This window comes from Gossypium hirsutum, chromosome A11 (genome assembly GCF_007990345.1).
Source record: "Gossypium hirsutum isolate 1008001.06 chromosome A11, Gossypium_hirsutum_v2.1, whole genome shotgun sequence".
Classification (NCBI taxonomy): domain Eukaryota; kingdom Viridiplantae; phylum Streptophyta; class Magnoliopsida; order Malvales; family Malvaceae; genus Gossypium; species Gossypium hirsutum.
Window position 1 is genome coordinate 1,152,955 of NC_053434.1, and position 15,372 is coordinate 1,168,326.

The 15,372-nt window shown below is 31.9% G+C and overlaps 2 protein-coding genes and 1 non-coding gene across 5 annotated transcripts; 1 reads left to right on the top strand and 2 right to left on the bottom strand.

Annotated features, from left to right (window-relative positions):
- The first annotated feature begins 252 nt into the window (after positions 1-252).
- On the top strand, positions 253-2,769 carry LOC107904600 (scarecrow-like protein 8). Its single transcript, XM_016831024.2, has one exon. It carries the CDS (start codon positions 585-587, stop codon positions 2,460-2,462), a length of 1,878 nt encoding a protein of 625 aa, XP_016686513.2. The 5' UTR covers positions 253-584; the 3' UTR covers positions 2,463-2,769.
- A 7,160-nt stretch (positions 2,770-9,929) lies between these two features.
- On the bottom strand, positions 9,930-12,283 carry LOC107904601 (uncharacterized membrane protein YjcL). The gene is made up of 6 exons (XR_005904699.1): positions 11,870-12,283; positions 11,526-11,752; positions 11,090-11,200; positions 10,808-10,963; positions 10,493-10,734; positions 9,930-10,373 (listed from the first exon to the last, which is right to left on the bottom strand). It is a non-coding gene; the product is annotated as an uncharacterized membrane protein YjcL (transcript).
- Positions 12,284-12,542: 259 nt separating this feature from the next.
- LOC107904602 (probable RNA-binding protein 18) lies at positions 12,543-15,272 on the bottom strand. 3 transcript variants are annotated; one of them, XM_041080465.1, is made up of 5 exons: positions 15,123-15,272; positions 13,951-14,034; positions 13,324-13,397; positions 13,119-13,245; positions 12,543-13,040 (listed from the first exon to the last, which is right to left on the bottom strand). In XM_041080465.1, exons 2-5 carry the CDS (start codon positions 13,951-13,953, stop codon positions 12,780-12,782), a joined length of 465 nt encoding a protein of 154 aa, XP_040936399.1. In that variant the 5' UTR covers positions 13,954-14,034; positions 15,123-15,272; the 3' UTR covers positions 12,543-12,779. The 3 variants fall into 3 exon arrangements, with proteins under 3 accessions (XP_040936399.1, XP_040936400.1, XP_040936398.1); XM_041080466.1 differs by having other exon boundaries at positions 13,353-13,397; positions 13,951-14,025; positions 15,123-15,270; XM_041080464.1 differs by having other exon boundaries at positions 13,951-14,025; positions 15,123-15,270.
- Positions 15,273-15,372: the final 100 nt, after the last annotated feature.

The window sequence follows — 15,372 nt, forward strand, 5'->3', positions numbered from 1 at the left end:
GTCCTGTCAGGTGATCAAATTCCCAACCAAACACCCTTTCCCCCTATTTGAATTTCACACAATTTGAAATTCAAGTCCGACGATCACTTTGCTCATCGCGTGGAAACCACTTTCCTTTGTTTTTTAATTGCGTTCTCATTTACGTGTGGTCAACGCTCGGGTAAGACAAGTGGTGCTTGTTTCAAACTGCTGGCAAAAGAACCTATATCCAATGTAAAAGAAGAGTTGGTCTTATGGTTTTAATTTTGAAAAAATAATATTTAATCACCGCACGCTGCCAAATCACGAAGAAATTAACGGCCATGATCTAATGCTTGTATTTGATCAAGTCTGTTCATATTAATTTAAATAGAAAACCGAAAACCACTAAACAAAAAACCAGATGGATTTTGGAAACTCTCTCTCTCTCTCTCTCTCTTCATTAACCTTTTCTCCGTTATATTCAGATAATCATTTATTCGCCATTAGCGAAACTCTCTCTTTCGCTTTTGTCATGCGTTTCTTAGGAAGTTTGATTCTTTGAACCCTCTGCTTCTTTTTTTTTCTTTTTAAACTGTTTACCTGAAGAGAGAGTGGGAGGTGAAATGGCGTCGGGATTCTCTGGGGGTGGCCCAGATTTTTACGGTGGGTTAGCCGGCAGATCGGTGGGTAACACTGGTACCATCAACAACAACCAAACGACTGCACCGTACCGGACACAGGTTCCCGGAATGTTCATGGACACAACGTCTCAGATCGTGAACCGAGCAACGCCTGGTTTCATCGGGAAGCGAACACTAGCGGATTTTCAAACGCAACAAGCACTAAACAATAATCCCGGTCGTCTTTTTCTCCGTTCGGTTAAGCCCAGAACTTACCAGCATACTTCTCCGATTTCTCCGTTATCTCCAATCGATTTACCGTCCAACTTGTCGCCTGATGTTATGAGTAATTTCTCGTCTCCTTCTTCTTGCATGTCGCAGCGTTATGGTTTGCCGCTTTTACAGCAACTGAGGCCGCAACAGGTTCCTCTCGGTATCAACACTGGGGCTACAATCCAGGCCGTGAACACTGGGTTATCAGGTGGTCCGTACATGAACCCGGTTTCGACGCGGGTTGTTCAGCCGCACGACCCGGAAAAGAAAATGATGAATCAACTTCAAGATCTGGAGAAACAGCTGTTGGACGACGATAACGACGAAGGAGACGCTGTTTCTGTTATTACCAATACCAACAGTGAGTGGTCTGAAACGATACAAAACTTGATCGGTTCAACCGGCAGCCCTAACAACCCGATTGCCCCATCACCTACATCAACCACTTCATCGTGCTCGTCCACGTCATCGACGGCTTCTCCAGCTTCACCTTGTTCAAAGCAGACAATATTGGATGCCGCAGCTGCTATTTCCGAGGGAAAAAACGACGTCGTTAACGAGATCCTGACCCGATTAGCTCAAGCTGCTAACTCAAAAGGTAGCTCAGAACAGAGGTTGATGGAGTGCATGCTATCAGCTCTTAAATCTAGGGTTAACTCGGTTGAAAACCCACCACCGGTGGCTGAGTTGTTCAGCAAAGAACACGCTGCTTCAACTCAGTTGCTTTATGATCTGTCTCCTTGTTTTAAACTCGGGTTCTTGGCTGCTAATCAGGCTATCCTCGATGCCACTTTAGACAAACCAAGCTGTAATAAGTTTCATGTTGTTGATTTTGATTTCGGGTCAGGGGGGCAGTACATGAATCTTCTCCACGCGCTTTCTGAGCGTGGGAATGGGAAGCCTGCAACGGTAAAGATCACTGCCATTGCTGATAACGGTGGAGATGAAAGGTTGAAGACGGTTGGCGATAGGTTGAGTCAATTTGCAGAAAGTTACGGAGTGAGTTTGAAATTTAATGTGATATCCGGACTCAAACTCAGCGATCTGAGTCGCGACTCACTGGTTATCGAACAAGACGAACCATTGGCCGTTAATTTCGCGTTCAAGCTTTACAGGATGCCGGACGAGAGCGTCTCCGTCGAGAATCCAAGAGACGAGCTCTTGCGCCGCGTGAAAGGATTAGCACCGCGCGTGGTGACATTAGTGGAACAAGAAATGAACACGAATACGGCGCCGTTCGCGTTAAGGGTGGGAGAAGCATGCGGATATTACGGAGCTTTATTCGACTCGGTTGAGTCGACCGTGTTGAGGGATAACCCGGAGCGAGCGAAGCTAGAGGAAGGGCTGTTACGCAAAATCGCCAACTCAGTTGCTTGTGAAGGTAGGGACCGCGTTGAAAGATGCGAGGTTTTCGGGAAGTGGCGGGCCCGGATGAGCATGGCGGGGTTCGAGTTAAAGCCACTGAGCCAAACCGTTGCCGAAACGATGCGCGCCAAACTCAACTCAGGCAACCGAGTCAACCCAGGCTTCACCGTTAAAGAAGAAAACGGAGGTGTTAGCTTCGGTTGGCTGGGCCGAACACTCACCGTCGCATCTGCTTGGCGTTAAACTTGGCTTTCCCTCATTTCTCTCTCTAATAATAAAATTATGATATTATTATTAATTGTTATTATATTTTTAACGTTTTCCTTAGAAGAAAAAGAATATGAAAAAGCAAGAGAAAAAAAATATCCCACCAAACCCAAATAATAAAAAGGAGTGTTTGGATTGGAAGAAATTTCTGCGTCTCATTAATGTTTTTTTTTTACATTTTTGTGTGTGGAATGAAGTGTTCGGGATAATGCTGACTTGTGGATATGGCATGATTTGTAGTTTGCTCTCTCATTATATAATTACCAACAATTCATGGATTTTATTTTCTGGATTTTTATAATTATTATTTTTCGCATTTTTTATGCTTAGTTAAATTAATTCTAGTTGTTTGAATGTTACGTGTTGGAATCTAATTGGAGCTTCCTTGTAAACCACATAATACTTTCTTAACAAAGTAATTCTGGTTTCCAACTTTTTTTTATTAAAAATTTCAAATTGGTTTTTTAATTATGGTTATCATTTGGTATTATAGCAACAAGTACCGTAGAGGTTTCTATTTCATTTAAATTAATTATTGTGTTAAATGTTAAAAGTGTGATCTATTTTTATTATTAAAAATTAATTCCTGTACTTCAATATGTCATGTGTCACGTTTGATCATTCTGTCAACCAATAAATTTTGAATAGTATAAAGGGATAAATTTTTTAATCAAAATGACGAATTTACTATTTATTTTGAAATATATAGATTAATTTGTCTATTTTTTGGTAGAGAGGAGAAAATGTAATTCGACATTTAGTATATGAACCTCTATGATACTTTAACCAATAAAGATTCTTATTTAACTTTTTTCCTTTTTTGTAATTTGAAACATTCTATTATTTTTACTTTTCAAGACATTAAATATTAATTTTTTAAAATATTTACATATATATGTTGGAGTAATTAAAGCATAAAATTAAATTAATCAAAACTTTCTTAGTAAAATTTTGTAACATCTGTTATTAATTTTTTATTTAAGTTGCTCAAACAATACAGATACGTTTTTTTTTCAAAAAATATAATTTTAAATTATTATTTAAAAATATGTGATCACTTAATCTCACTTATGAAATAAAAGAAATTATCACTATTGTACAAAATAATTATCATATATTGTGTTTTATAAGATTATATATTGCATTCACGTATAAATAATGTTTAAAAATAATAATATTTTAGTTGATTGAGTTTTAACTCAATTGGCATGTGTATTGCTGTCAATACAGGAGGACGTGGGTTTGAGTACGTTAAATTATATTATCTTTCTATTTATAGGTTGAGAGGGATTATGAATAATTCTAAGCATTAAGTCAAAAAAATTAATATAATCAAAATTTATAGTAAATAATAATAATGTTTTATAACCTTGTTTGATACACATAATAAATACACCTATCTAATATCATAATAAAAAAGGAATGATGGAAACAAGCAATAGTAAAAGAGAATAATAACTTTCCGTTTTTCAAATAAATAGTTTTCAACAATTTTTAAAGCCATTTGCCACTTCTCTTGTCTCGCTATTTATGAAGATAGATTTTTTTTTATTTTCATTTTTGTGGAATGGGTTTTTTTACTGAAAAATTTTAATTATTTGCTTATTCCAATTTTTTTCCATTATATTTGTTTCCTTAAAAATATAAGAAAAAATATATATATATATATATAAGAAAAGAAAATAAATGGGTTCAATGAAATTTGAAAGGTGACTCTCACTATTTCTTTTTTATGTACAAATTGATAAATGATATTGCTTTCATTGGAATTACCAAAGTATCCTAAAGATTATCATTGGCAAAATAAATTTTTATTTTATTTTTTTATTTAAGATTTTGGATTTGCTTTTGTCGTTGTTTGCTTCACCTACATTGGTCATGATTAGTTCATCTCTCCATTGGGCACTTATAATACTCTCAAATTAATTACAAATATATTATCATTTGGTATACTCTTAAAGCAAAAAAATTGCAAAAGTTTAAAATAATGACATGTCTCTTGTACCATATTAAAATTTTAAATAATAAATAAATTAAACCCATCATCATATTGTATTTATTTTCACTGACAAATTATATTATAATAATCATAATGTATTATTCTGTGGGTTGACATTTATTTATTAAAAAATATTTGATATACTGATAATGTATATGTCTCATGCATCATCTGTTAATAATAAAATGATATATTATTTATGTAAAAAAATATAAATAATTTTATTTAAAATAATAAATATAATTTATATTTTTTAAACATAAATAAACACAAAAAAACATAAAATCTAAAATCAACTCCTAAGGGAGTCATAGGAGTTAATAGAGGTATTTTATATAGTATAAAAAATCAATAGGCATAATTTAGACATTGGGACTTAATAAGAATTATTTAAAAAATTTTAGAAAAAGTTAATTAGTTTATATATAAATTTTAAATATTTTTATTATATTTTAGTTATTTTATTTATTATTTAATTTATAGATAAATATATATTTTTTTGAATTATGTATAGGCCATCTTGGTCATATAACGCAAGCAAAAAAAAATTACTTTTTTAATTAATTATGTATAATTGAAAACATAAATCTATTTTTATTTTTTAATTGATTATGTATAATTGAAAAAACATAACATTTTTATTCAAAATTAATTAAATTTACTTTTTTTTTGTTATAAGTTAGTGCTTCATTGGCTTTAATTTTTAAAATTATCATAAAGCATAAAACAACTACTATAAAGAACATAGAACCACCTAATTATTTAACTTAATTTCATCATATATGTACTTAGAACAAAAAAAACCAAAGCTTTTGACTAACTTTATCTTTGTCAATTGATTTAAACTGAATAAATATATCAAATAGCTATGTTTTTAAATATATATATATATAGGGGTTAGTTATATTATTTAACGAATACAATAATTTTTTATTTTGAGATTATAAGGCCATTTTTCACATCCCAAAGATTAAATGGAAGTCTTAATTATATTACATATTTATATTATTTCTAAAATTAAAGATTTTGCAATTTTCTTTTCATTTGAATTTTAGGATATTGGTTATTATCATGGGCTACTAATGTAATTATCAGTCATTTAATTTAATTAATCATATGTTTTAAACATTGTTTACAAATCTCCTCAAATTTCATTTTTTCCTCGGTACACATTTAAAACTTGACCCTGCAATGTGGGGTTATGTTCTGTGCAGTATTTATTTTCAAGTCTTTCAATTTTTATTTTTATTTTTTACAGTAATGATATTATGTCATTTTATTATGAAACTTATATACCGGGTAATGAATTAAATATTAATTATAGGGGCGTAGTTAGAGACTTGCAAGGGCCCTTAAAATGAATTTTTTTTATTTAGGTCATTTAAAATTTTTAAAATTTTAAATTAGTAAAGATAAAATTACATTTTTACTCCTTTAAAAATAATAAAAAATTGATTTAATCGTCTAAAAATTATAAATACATAAACTATTAAAATGATGAAATTATATTTTAACTATCATAAAAATTATAATTTAATTTCAGTTCCCTTTTTGACTTTGCTCTTGATTAATCATTTATTTATTTCAGTTATTATTATTATAAAAGAAATAATTTGCTTTTATGAACATCGTTTGCACCCATAACTGCTTCCATTTAACGTAGAATTAAAAAAAAATTAGTGAATTATTTATCATCGTAATTTTATATAATATTGAAGTATGGATATATTACTAGAATACTATTCTAAATATAATATAATATTAAATTATTAAAATTATAACACTAATATATGCAATACTTCAAGGGATAAGATACTTTCATTACTAAAATACTCTTTTATATATAAAATAAATTTATATTATTATGAATATATTTTCATTTAAATAATTAAAAATTTAATTATAATAATATTTGAACTTTATGACGCGATGTAATTTAAAATTTTAATTTTATTACTTAAATAAATAAAATAAAAATTTATTTAATTTTATATGAATTTTTAATAAATATATTTATTACATAATTTTTTTCTACCTGCATTATATATATACACCATAATTTAATATATATTTTTTAAAAATTATCATTCATAATTCATAACAAATAGAAGCAAAATTCGCGAGGTGAAATTTGATTTTTACATTTTGATTTAAGATTTATACAAGAATTTAGGTGTTCTACAAGTTTGATTTTTAAAATATAATTTATATATTGATTTCGTATAATTAAAAAATTACATCCAACTTTCGTAAAAATAATTGTAATAAAGTTTCGTAAAAAGGTTTCTTGCCACTTATAATTGAAAATAAAATATTAAATGATTAGACAAGCTAAGTTAGAAGGTGCTTAGGTATAACCACCTTTTTTAACTTTAACTTTAGCTTACAGCCCTAACCAACGTTGCCAAAAAAATTGAAAATGATAATTTTATTTATCACTATTCTATCTTTTATTTTATTTTACTGTTTATGAAAATAATTTTTTTAAAGTTTGCTATTCTTCTTTCTCCAAAATTGAATTTAAATTTTTATTTTAAAAATATAATATATCTTGTTACTCCATCAAATATTTATTTAATATTAAAAAAATAATAATATTGTGGGAGTTTTTCGGCCAAAAATAATATGGTAGCTTATTATGGTTTTAATTCGTATATATTAGATTATGAAATACTTACGGGAGTGAAAATATAAAAGAAAAAATTTAAATATATACGAATTAAAGAGACTCCGATTGAAATGGTTAAGTAAAAAGTCTGAAAATAGTTCAAATATTATTATGGTGATATTTTTATATAAAAAGATAAATATATTATCATATTAATCATTGTTATTTTATAAAATAAATTTTTAATCGAATTAGTGATTATTTGACTTCAAATTATATATATTTATTTTTTAAATTTAAATAAAAGATAAAAAGTCTAAATAGAAAAACATGCTTATATTAAATATATAAAAGAAAACCAATCATTTATTTATTTTGAGTGGTAAATTTGACTTATTGCCCATTATGAATCCACCCCCCCAAAAAAAATCTATTATGCTTTATTTATTTACTTTTTTTTGGGGAAAAAATAAATAATACAAAGCATAAAGTAAACACATAAGCCTCGGTGTTACAAAAATAATGGTTTCCTTAATTTTGAAGCCATAAGCATCTTTCTTTCTTTGCGTTTAAAGGAAACTATTGTTTCACGTTTCAATATTTTTATCTAATAAATAACAATTAAAAAATAGGATGCAACATTCTAAATGGGACTCACAATTTCGTAAAAAAGACATTATGATGATGCTATTTTTCCAAACGATTTAAAATGTTATATATTTTTCACATAATTTAATTAATTCTTCATTTAATCAAATTAAATTAATAGATAATTAGGAAATTTTATATTATTAAAACTGAAATTTATTTATTAACTTATTTTATCTAATCAAAATTAAATTTATTAAAATAATTTGATTAAAAATCGAATTTTATTTTTCAAGCAATGCTCTGTATATTACTTGGAAAATACCACTTTTCAACACTGCCAAGAAGAATCAATTGAATTTTATCATTTTAAAATTAAAAAAAAATTAGTATTTACTGAATTTAATCCTTTGGCTGTGGCAATCCCACACCAGTCGTCGGGCTGCCGATGTTGGCATTCGAGCCAAAAGCAGCAACTTCAAATCATAATGAGTGGCTTTCCGAGTCTGAGCATCAGTGCAAGCTGTACAGACACCTGAATCACGGCCAACAAGAAAATACTAGGTGCCATTTTGATAACATTCTGCACGCTCCCATTGGCACCCACCACGCCGAACAACAACGCATGATATACAACTAATTCCGATGCCCTGTATATATGAAAATATCCGAAAAGAATTGAATATACTTGTGTCAAACACATAAACCCGAACGTGCATGAGAACCAGAGCAAGTGCATTACCAGCAGATGCAAGTTCACCAAATTGTGTAGGGAATAAGGTTGCTACTATTGCAACAATAGCTATTACTCCAGGAAGGATGCCCCCTTCAATGTTTTATAAATTCGTAGCGTACAAGTCCGCTTTCCATATCGAAAATGATATGGCAAGAGCCATAGCAGACCAAAGTGCGGGGATTTTGCTCTCTGTTTTAGAATCCGAATTCCTTTGGATTAACTTATTGCTTGGGTTGGACTCGGATATGCATGTTTGGGTTTGGGGCAATAAGTTTAAAATAAAATTATTATTATACTTTAACATATAAACTATATATTTAATATATTTGTAAATGGTTTAGATTTAAAAAATTTTGATCAAAACCATGCCTAAGTAGAAAAATGGATTCTAAATTTGCTTTTTTTAGTGGTAAATTTGACTCATTCACCTATAATATCCTATAATATTTTTTAAGTTTACAAGTAGAATTACTTAAAGAATAATATTTGATACACAATTAGTGGAATCAGTAGATAATTAAAATTTTTTATTAATTGAATTATATTTCTTTGATTAAACTCGAATTTTATCTTTCAATGCTCTCTATATTACTCGAAAAATACCACTTTTTAACTCGACAAGAAGGAGAATCAATTGAGGATTTGAGTTTTATCATTTTAAAACTAAAAAAAAAAGTTTTTACTTTTAACTTGTCTTCATAATTTTATGAAATTGAAGAACGAGTTTGATTATCGGTAAATTCATAAACTTGAATATATTTTTTTAATTATATATATATAAATTAGTCAATTATAAATTTTCATTAATTTTTTTTATAACTCTTTATATACTTATTTTTATATTTAAGATGTAACAATAAAATTTAATAATGTTACTTACTTCCAATAATTTTTTAGTCTATGTGAAGTACGAAAAGAAGGTGCAATCGAATGACTTGGAACAAGAATAAGGTCTGTGCTGCTTGTGAGCCTTGGCATTGCCCAATCCCCACTACCCCTTCTGTATGCGGTATAATTGCCTCTTCGATTTGAAAGCCTCCATGGCCGTCTTTAGCATTAGCGATTTTTTTGGTAAAATTAGGATGTGTTTGTACCGGGAGTCAGATTATATTTTGTCATTTCTACTTAAAAAACAGTCAAATTAGTCCCTGTTAGATCAGAGAGCAAATTGGTCTTTCTAGTAAAAATTCTATTCATATATATTGTTAAAAATTGATCCCTATACATCAGAATGAAGTACATGTGGCACATCACATATAACTGTCTAGTTATTCTGTCAGCTATATTAGTTTTTAACAGTAAAAATATATGAAATTTTTAATAAAAAGGTCAAATTTGCTCTCTAATCTAATCTACAAGGGCTAATTTTTTTTTCCTTTTTTTAATAAAAGGGACAAGATGCAATTTAACTTTTACTATAGGAACTTTTATGGTACTTTTACCCAAGGCCAATTTACAATATGCAGGTTTTCCAAGGCCTATAAAAAGATAATGAAAAAAGACCCATTGATCTATAATCAAATTGTAGCTTAAAATTTCCTTTGACGATGTTGCAACAAAATGACATGTTCATGTAAAAAATATAGGGTTTACCAATTCTACCATTATGTTTGGATCCCCCTAGAAAATACATTATAAGTTCCTAAGAACCATTGTTCCAAAGCCAATGCCTAAAAAAGTTGCAATGGCTATTCCAAAAATGCCTGCTAGAATCCCTGGGACAACCAAAGATCCCCATCCTTTAGCTGTGGCCATCCCACACGCAGTCGTTGGGCCGCCAATGTTGGCATTCGATGCCAAAAGCAATAGCTTCAAGTCAAAACCGAGTAGCTTTCCGAGCCCGAGCATCACCGCAAGATGTACAGCCACTTGAATCATGGCAAACAAGAAAATACCTGGTGCTGTTTCGATAACATTCCGTACGCTCCCACTAGCACCCACCACGCCAAAAAATACCTGCCATGAACAAACATGATGTAGAACTAATTCCGACGCCCCGTATATATGAAAATCTCGGAAAGGAATTGAATATACTTGTGTTGGACACATGCCGTGTCAAACACGTAAACCCGAACCTGCATGAGAACCAGAGCAAGTGCATCACCAGCTGGTGCAAGCTCACCAAATTGTTTAGGGAATAAAGTTGCTAGTATTACAACAATAGCTGTTACTCCAGGAAGGATGCCTCCTTCAATGTTGTATAAATTCGTAACATGTGAGGCCACCTTACATATCGAAAACGATACAGCAAGAGCTGTAGCAGATTGGAGAACGGGGATTTTGCTCTCCATTTTAGAATCTGAATTTGTTTCGACATCTGCCCAAAACATCGGAAGGTTCTTAAATATGAGCAATATAAAAATTGAATCTATACGAGTCGGGCTATTTACCATCGGTCGAGGTTGAAGACTCGGGAGCTACTTTCGCAGCTAATGCAAACAATACCATGAAGTATATAGCACAAATGACATTGTCCGCAGCGACTCCGGCAGCCAAAACAGACGAAGAAACACCGAGTGCCTCTGAAATTGCAATGTAGTTAACAGCTACAGTGATCAAACAGAAAGTGCTCGATTATTAAACTTTACTTTGAATCGAATATATGTCGATAACGAATACTTCAAGCAAAATGAGAAACCGGAACATCATAACTGAAGACCGAGGAAACTTACATTCACCAATATAACTACCCATGAGTGCAGAAGCTATTTTCCAATTATCTGAACCGAGAGATCGCATAGGCACCATTAAAAATGCCACTAGAGTCCCAATTATAGTTGAAACTGTCATCCAAAAGCATAAACAAGGATTACTACTAAGCCGAGCCTCAATATTAGCAAGCTAAAGCTCAAACTTGTTTATTAATGTGCTAAATTACTTTTTGAGATTTGAACTTAATAATTATTTTTCATATTAGGTAATACATTTTTTTTTCAAGTTCGGGATTAATTTGCATAAAAAAGTTTAAACCTCAATATCAAAATAATTGGCTGTTTCAAACCCCAATATAAGAATAATTGTCAAACCCCAAATTTTAATTTAACCTTTTATCAATTTCCGTACTTAAACAATGGCATACTCACTAATTAAGGTATATAAATTACTGGCCTGATCCAAGCAAGAAAGCAAGTAACAATGTGCCAGTTGAGCGCAATACACGCCGCAAATCTGCTCTAAACAAGAGTAAAGGAACAGCCAATGGAAGCAAAAACCGCATGTAAACCGAATAAGCCGGTGCTTCAAAGGGGATTATGCCCAGATTGCTTGCTGCCAGCCCCACCAATGTGCTCACCAATGCCGCACTCACCATGCTTCCAATCTTTGTTTTCTCGGACCTTGATAAATATCCCATAAAATTATACAGTTACTCATTTTCAGTGACACGCTAGGAAAAAAGAACCCTCCATTAATGAAAAAAGAAGACCCAGAGTGGTAAGGGGTATTAGTATTACCATAGACCAAAAGCACCGATGGCGAAGAGAGAAGCCCAAGTGCCCCAACGGTCTTCAGGAGAAATGATTGGGCATCTAAAGCTGTGAATGGACCTTTAAATTTCGGGTCTTTGATATTAAAGATGGTTTGCATAACGAGGTTGTGTTTTGGTGATAAAACGGGCTGCTTGTTGAGGCGGGCATGAGGTTATGGCGGGAAGAGAGAGGTGAAAGGCGGAGGGAAGTTGGGAAGGGTATAAGGGATGAGGATAAGATGAAAGACATCATTAATGGCTGATGATTTGAGACTCCAGAGACCATTTTTCAGTCATTGAGGTTGTATTAGTGTTTGTTTATATGTCAGCTCGCTTGCAGGACGATGACGTTGCAATTTGTCTGCATGCTATTGGCCGGCAGGGATAGATATTGTTTCAAGAGTCTAGCTATATGATTGTAGCTGCAATTATGATTTATGAGTTTTAAGTACGATATAAATTATAGAACTAAAATTAATTTAATAAAAAATTAAAGTATGATTCTTCATAAGTTTAGAATTCTTGTATTTCTAAAAATTTAGTGATCTAGTAGTAACCTAGATATAAATACTACATCTAACTACATACAAATATAAAATTTGTCCCGTTAGAAACCAGTTTTTGCCTTTTTGGTAAAGATTAAATCCGAAATAAAGAGCTTAAAGGTCACAGTCCGACTGGATCAATTCAAGTCGGTCCCATTAACACTGATCATTAAATTCTGATCATATCAATAAACATCTAGACATCGTGTTCGGGACAATTCGGATTTTTGTTTCCCTCGCAGTCTTTAGTAGTGAAATCCGCATTTGGTTTGATTCAGACAGGATCATAAATCCAAATAAAATCTTAAAAAGGCATCAGTAATGTCTTCTGGATCTTAAAAACTTGCTTTGTTAGCTGGCTTTAGGCTTCTTCGCGCCATCCCTCTCTTCATCCAAGGCTTTCAATTTGTTCTTAGTCGCAGCTATTTTGGCACTGCGACTCACTTGTCCCGAGATGGTACTAGTGGTGCCGCTTTTAATTGTATTGCATCCGGCTTTGGAAGAATTCTGTGCTGCTGCTTCCTCCAAGTATTTCTCACTAGCTAGACGAACCATTAATGGTCGACCACAAGCTAATCTCCCATGCATCTTCTCCTTGGCCAATTTAGCTTCCTGCATACTCACTTTAAACGTGGAAATCAAGACTTGCCCAAAAAAAGAACAAAGAGAAAGAATAAACAGAAAACTTACCTCTTTTGTGCTGTATTGGATAAAGGCAAACCCTCGTGGTTCTCCGCGTTTGGGGCCACGAGTGTGCCATAAGAAATCTTCAGATATAATCTTTCCATATGGAGAAAACATCTTAATCAGAGCAGCTCTGGAAAAGAACAGCATAATTTTAGTTCCTACAGGTATTTTGCAGTAAAAGCTCCAGCTTAAAATAATTTATGCTCACTCAGTTATTCTTAGATCAAGGTTTCCGACATATAGTCTGCTCTCACTCCTTTCATCAGCGAAACTCCTAGGATCCTGCAAGTCAGCCATTACATCTAATTCATAATCATAAAAATGTTCTAATAGCGAACCAATCTTATTGGAACATCATCCAATTCAGAACAGACTAAAAAAATAATGGTCACCCCAACAAGTTCAAAAAATCTTGATTCGTGACAAGACAAACACATTTTGGGCACAAAAACAGAACCAACATCAATAACAAAGAAAAAGGAGGGAAACAGAAAACAAGAAAATAAAAAAGAACTAGATTAATTTATATGATGACAATCTATTGGGAAGTGTGGAGAGCTGTTTTTCATCTTGATGCTCGAGAAAAATCAAAATATGGCAATCGATGAATGTGAGATACCCAATGTAGCACAAGGTCCCTTGAGATTAAGAAACAAAGATCCTTTTGTATCGTGTTTCTTGAACAGTAAAATCCAAGCCAAGGAACATGGGAAACTATGACAAGAATCGGCACAATAGTGGCAAACTATTTAGCAGGTAGGATTCTGAGATGCATTTCAACTTTAACATATACCAAAAAAACCTTACATATCAAAGCTTAGGATAGTGAATTTACCATAGAATGCAAATGGTATTAGAACGTGGTAGGCACACGCATAAAACACTTCCAGAAATTCAAAGCATCAAAATCCTGCAAATTCTAAGAGGACAAAACGTCACATAAACAACAATAGAATTTACAATTCCTTTTGCGGTAGAATAAAAAGTAAACATGAATAAAATACCATACTATTCATTAATTTCAAGTTATATACAAAAACAGACAGAAACCTACATGACAAATTGCAACAAATATACACGCATCGAGTTAGAAATAGTTATAAAAACTGAAAAGGCCTGAGCCCTCACCCTTAGACCTCACAGGTAAGTAAAGCTGTATGCAAGTTAACATCTAACAGCCTACAGGGAAACTCGCTGGATGAAGAAAAGACAATAACAAGTCGATTACTCTATATTTAATTGTTGAAGAAAATGCAGATAATTATTTTTAAATATCAAAATTTTTCAAAAGGAACTCATTAAAAGAAGACAAAACAAACAAATCACTTAGGCTTTAGAAACATGCAAAGGTGAAAGAAAGATCATTGCATTCAAGATTTAATGCTTTTCACAGAACTTGTGAAATTTTTGGAAGCTATGTTAGTCGGACTTGGATGTGAGTGTCCAACATGGGTAATTTCAATTTCTTTTCCAAGCTTCCATGTATTTGGGGAGCCTTGGAGGATTATATCTTGGTTTTGAAGGAACTTAACAGATTTTTCAATTTGACCGTATATTAATTTATAATATAAAGGGCTGCATAGCAATTTTTCCATTTTGCGCCTGCCCCCTTAAATTCGCCCCTGAAACTAGGGTTCTAAGTCCTAACTAAACAATTATACAGGCAAATTGTTTTTGTTTTTATTGTTATTTTTTCATTCGGACTAAGTTTTTTCTACTTGCCTTAACAAAATTTTCAAAAAATAAAAACCTAATTTTTTCTTCGTCAACTTCAACAAGAAAAAGAACATAAATTATATTATCTAGACAAGATAAAACTGAAATTACACTAACACAAACAGAAATTTTTCAGGGAAGATCATGTAAAACGATTGAAGTAATGAATGGAAAGCCCTAACTGATTTCAATACGAAAGATGTTAAAGCAGAGAAATACATCGGTAAAAATTGTAACAAAAAAAGAAAAGAAAAAGAAAAGCAAATAGTGGATGATTACTCCATAACTTACAGGACCGATGAGAATTGAGAAGGAAGCTCTATGATACTGAGTATAAAGAGGTGCAATTGCTTGTTCTTTTTCTTTGGTACGCCAATTACAGAGATTCGTCGGTATATTATCCCAACAACCAGAGAAAAACAGGTCAATAAATAAATAAAGCCGTCCGCGTTAATGCGACGGCTTTGTAAATGTTACTATCCGCACGTGACGGCGCCGTTTTACATAATATAACATCTTTGCTATTGTAAAAGTACCTTGA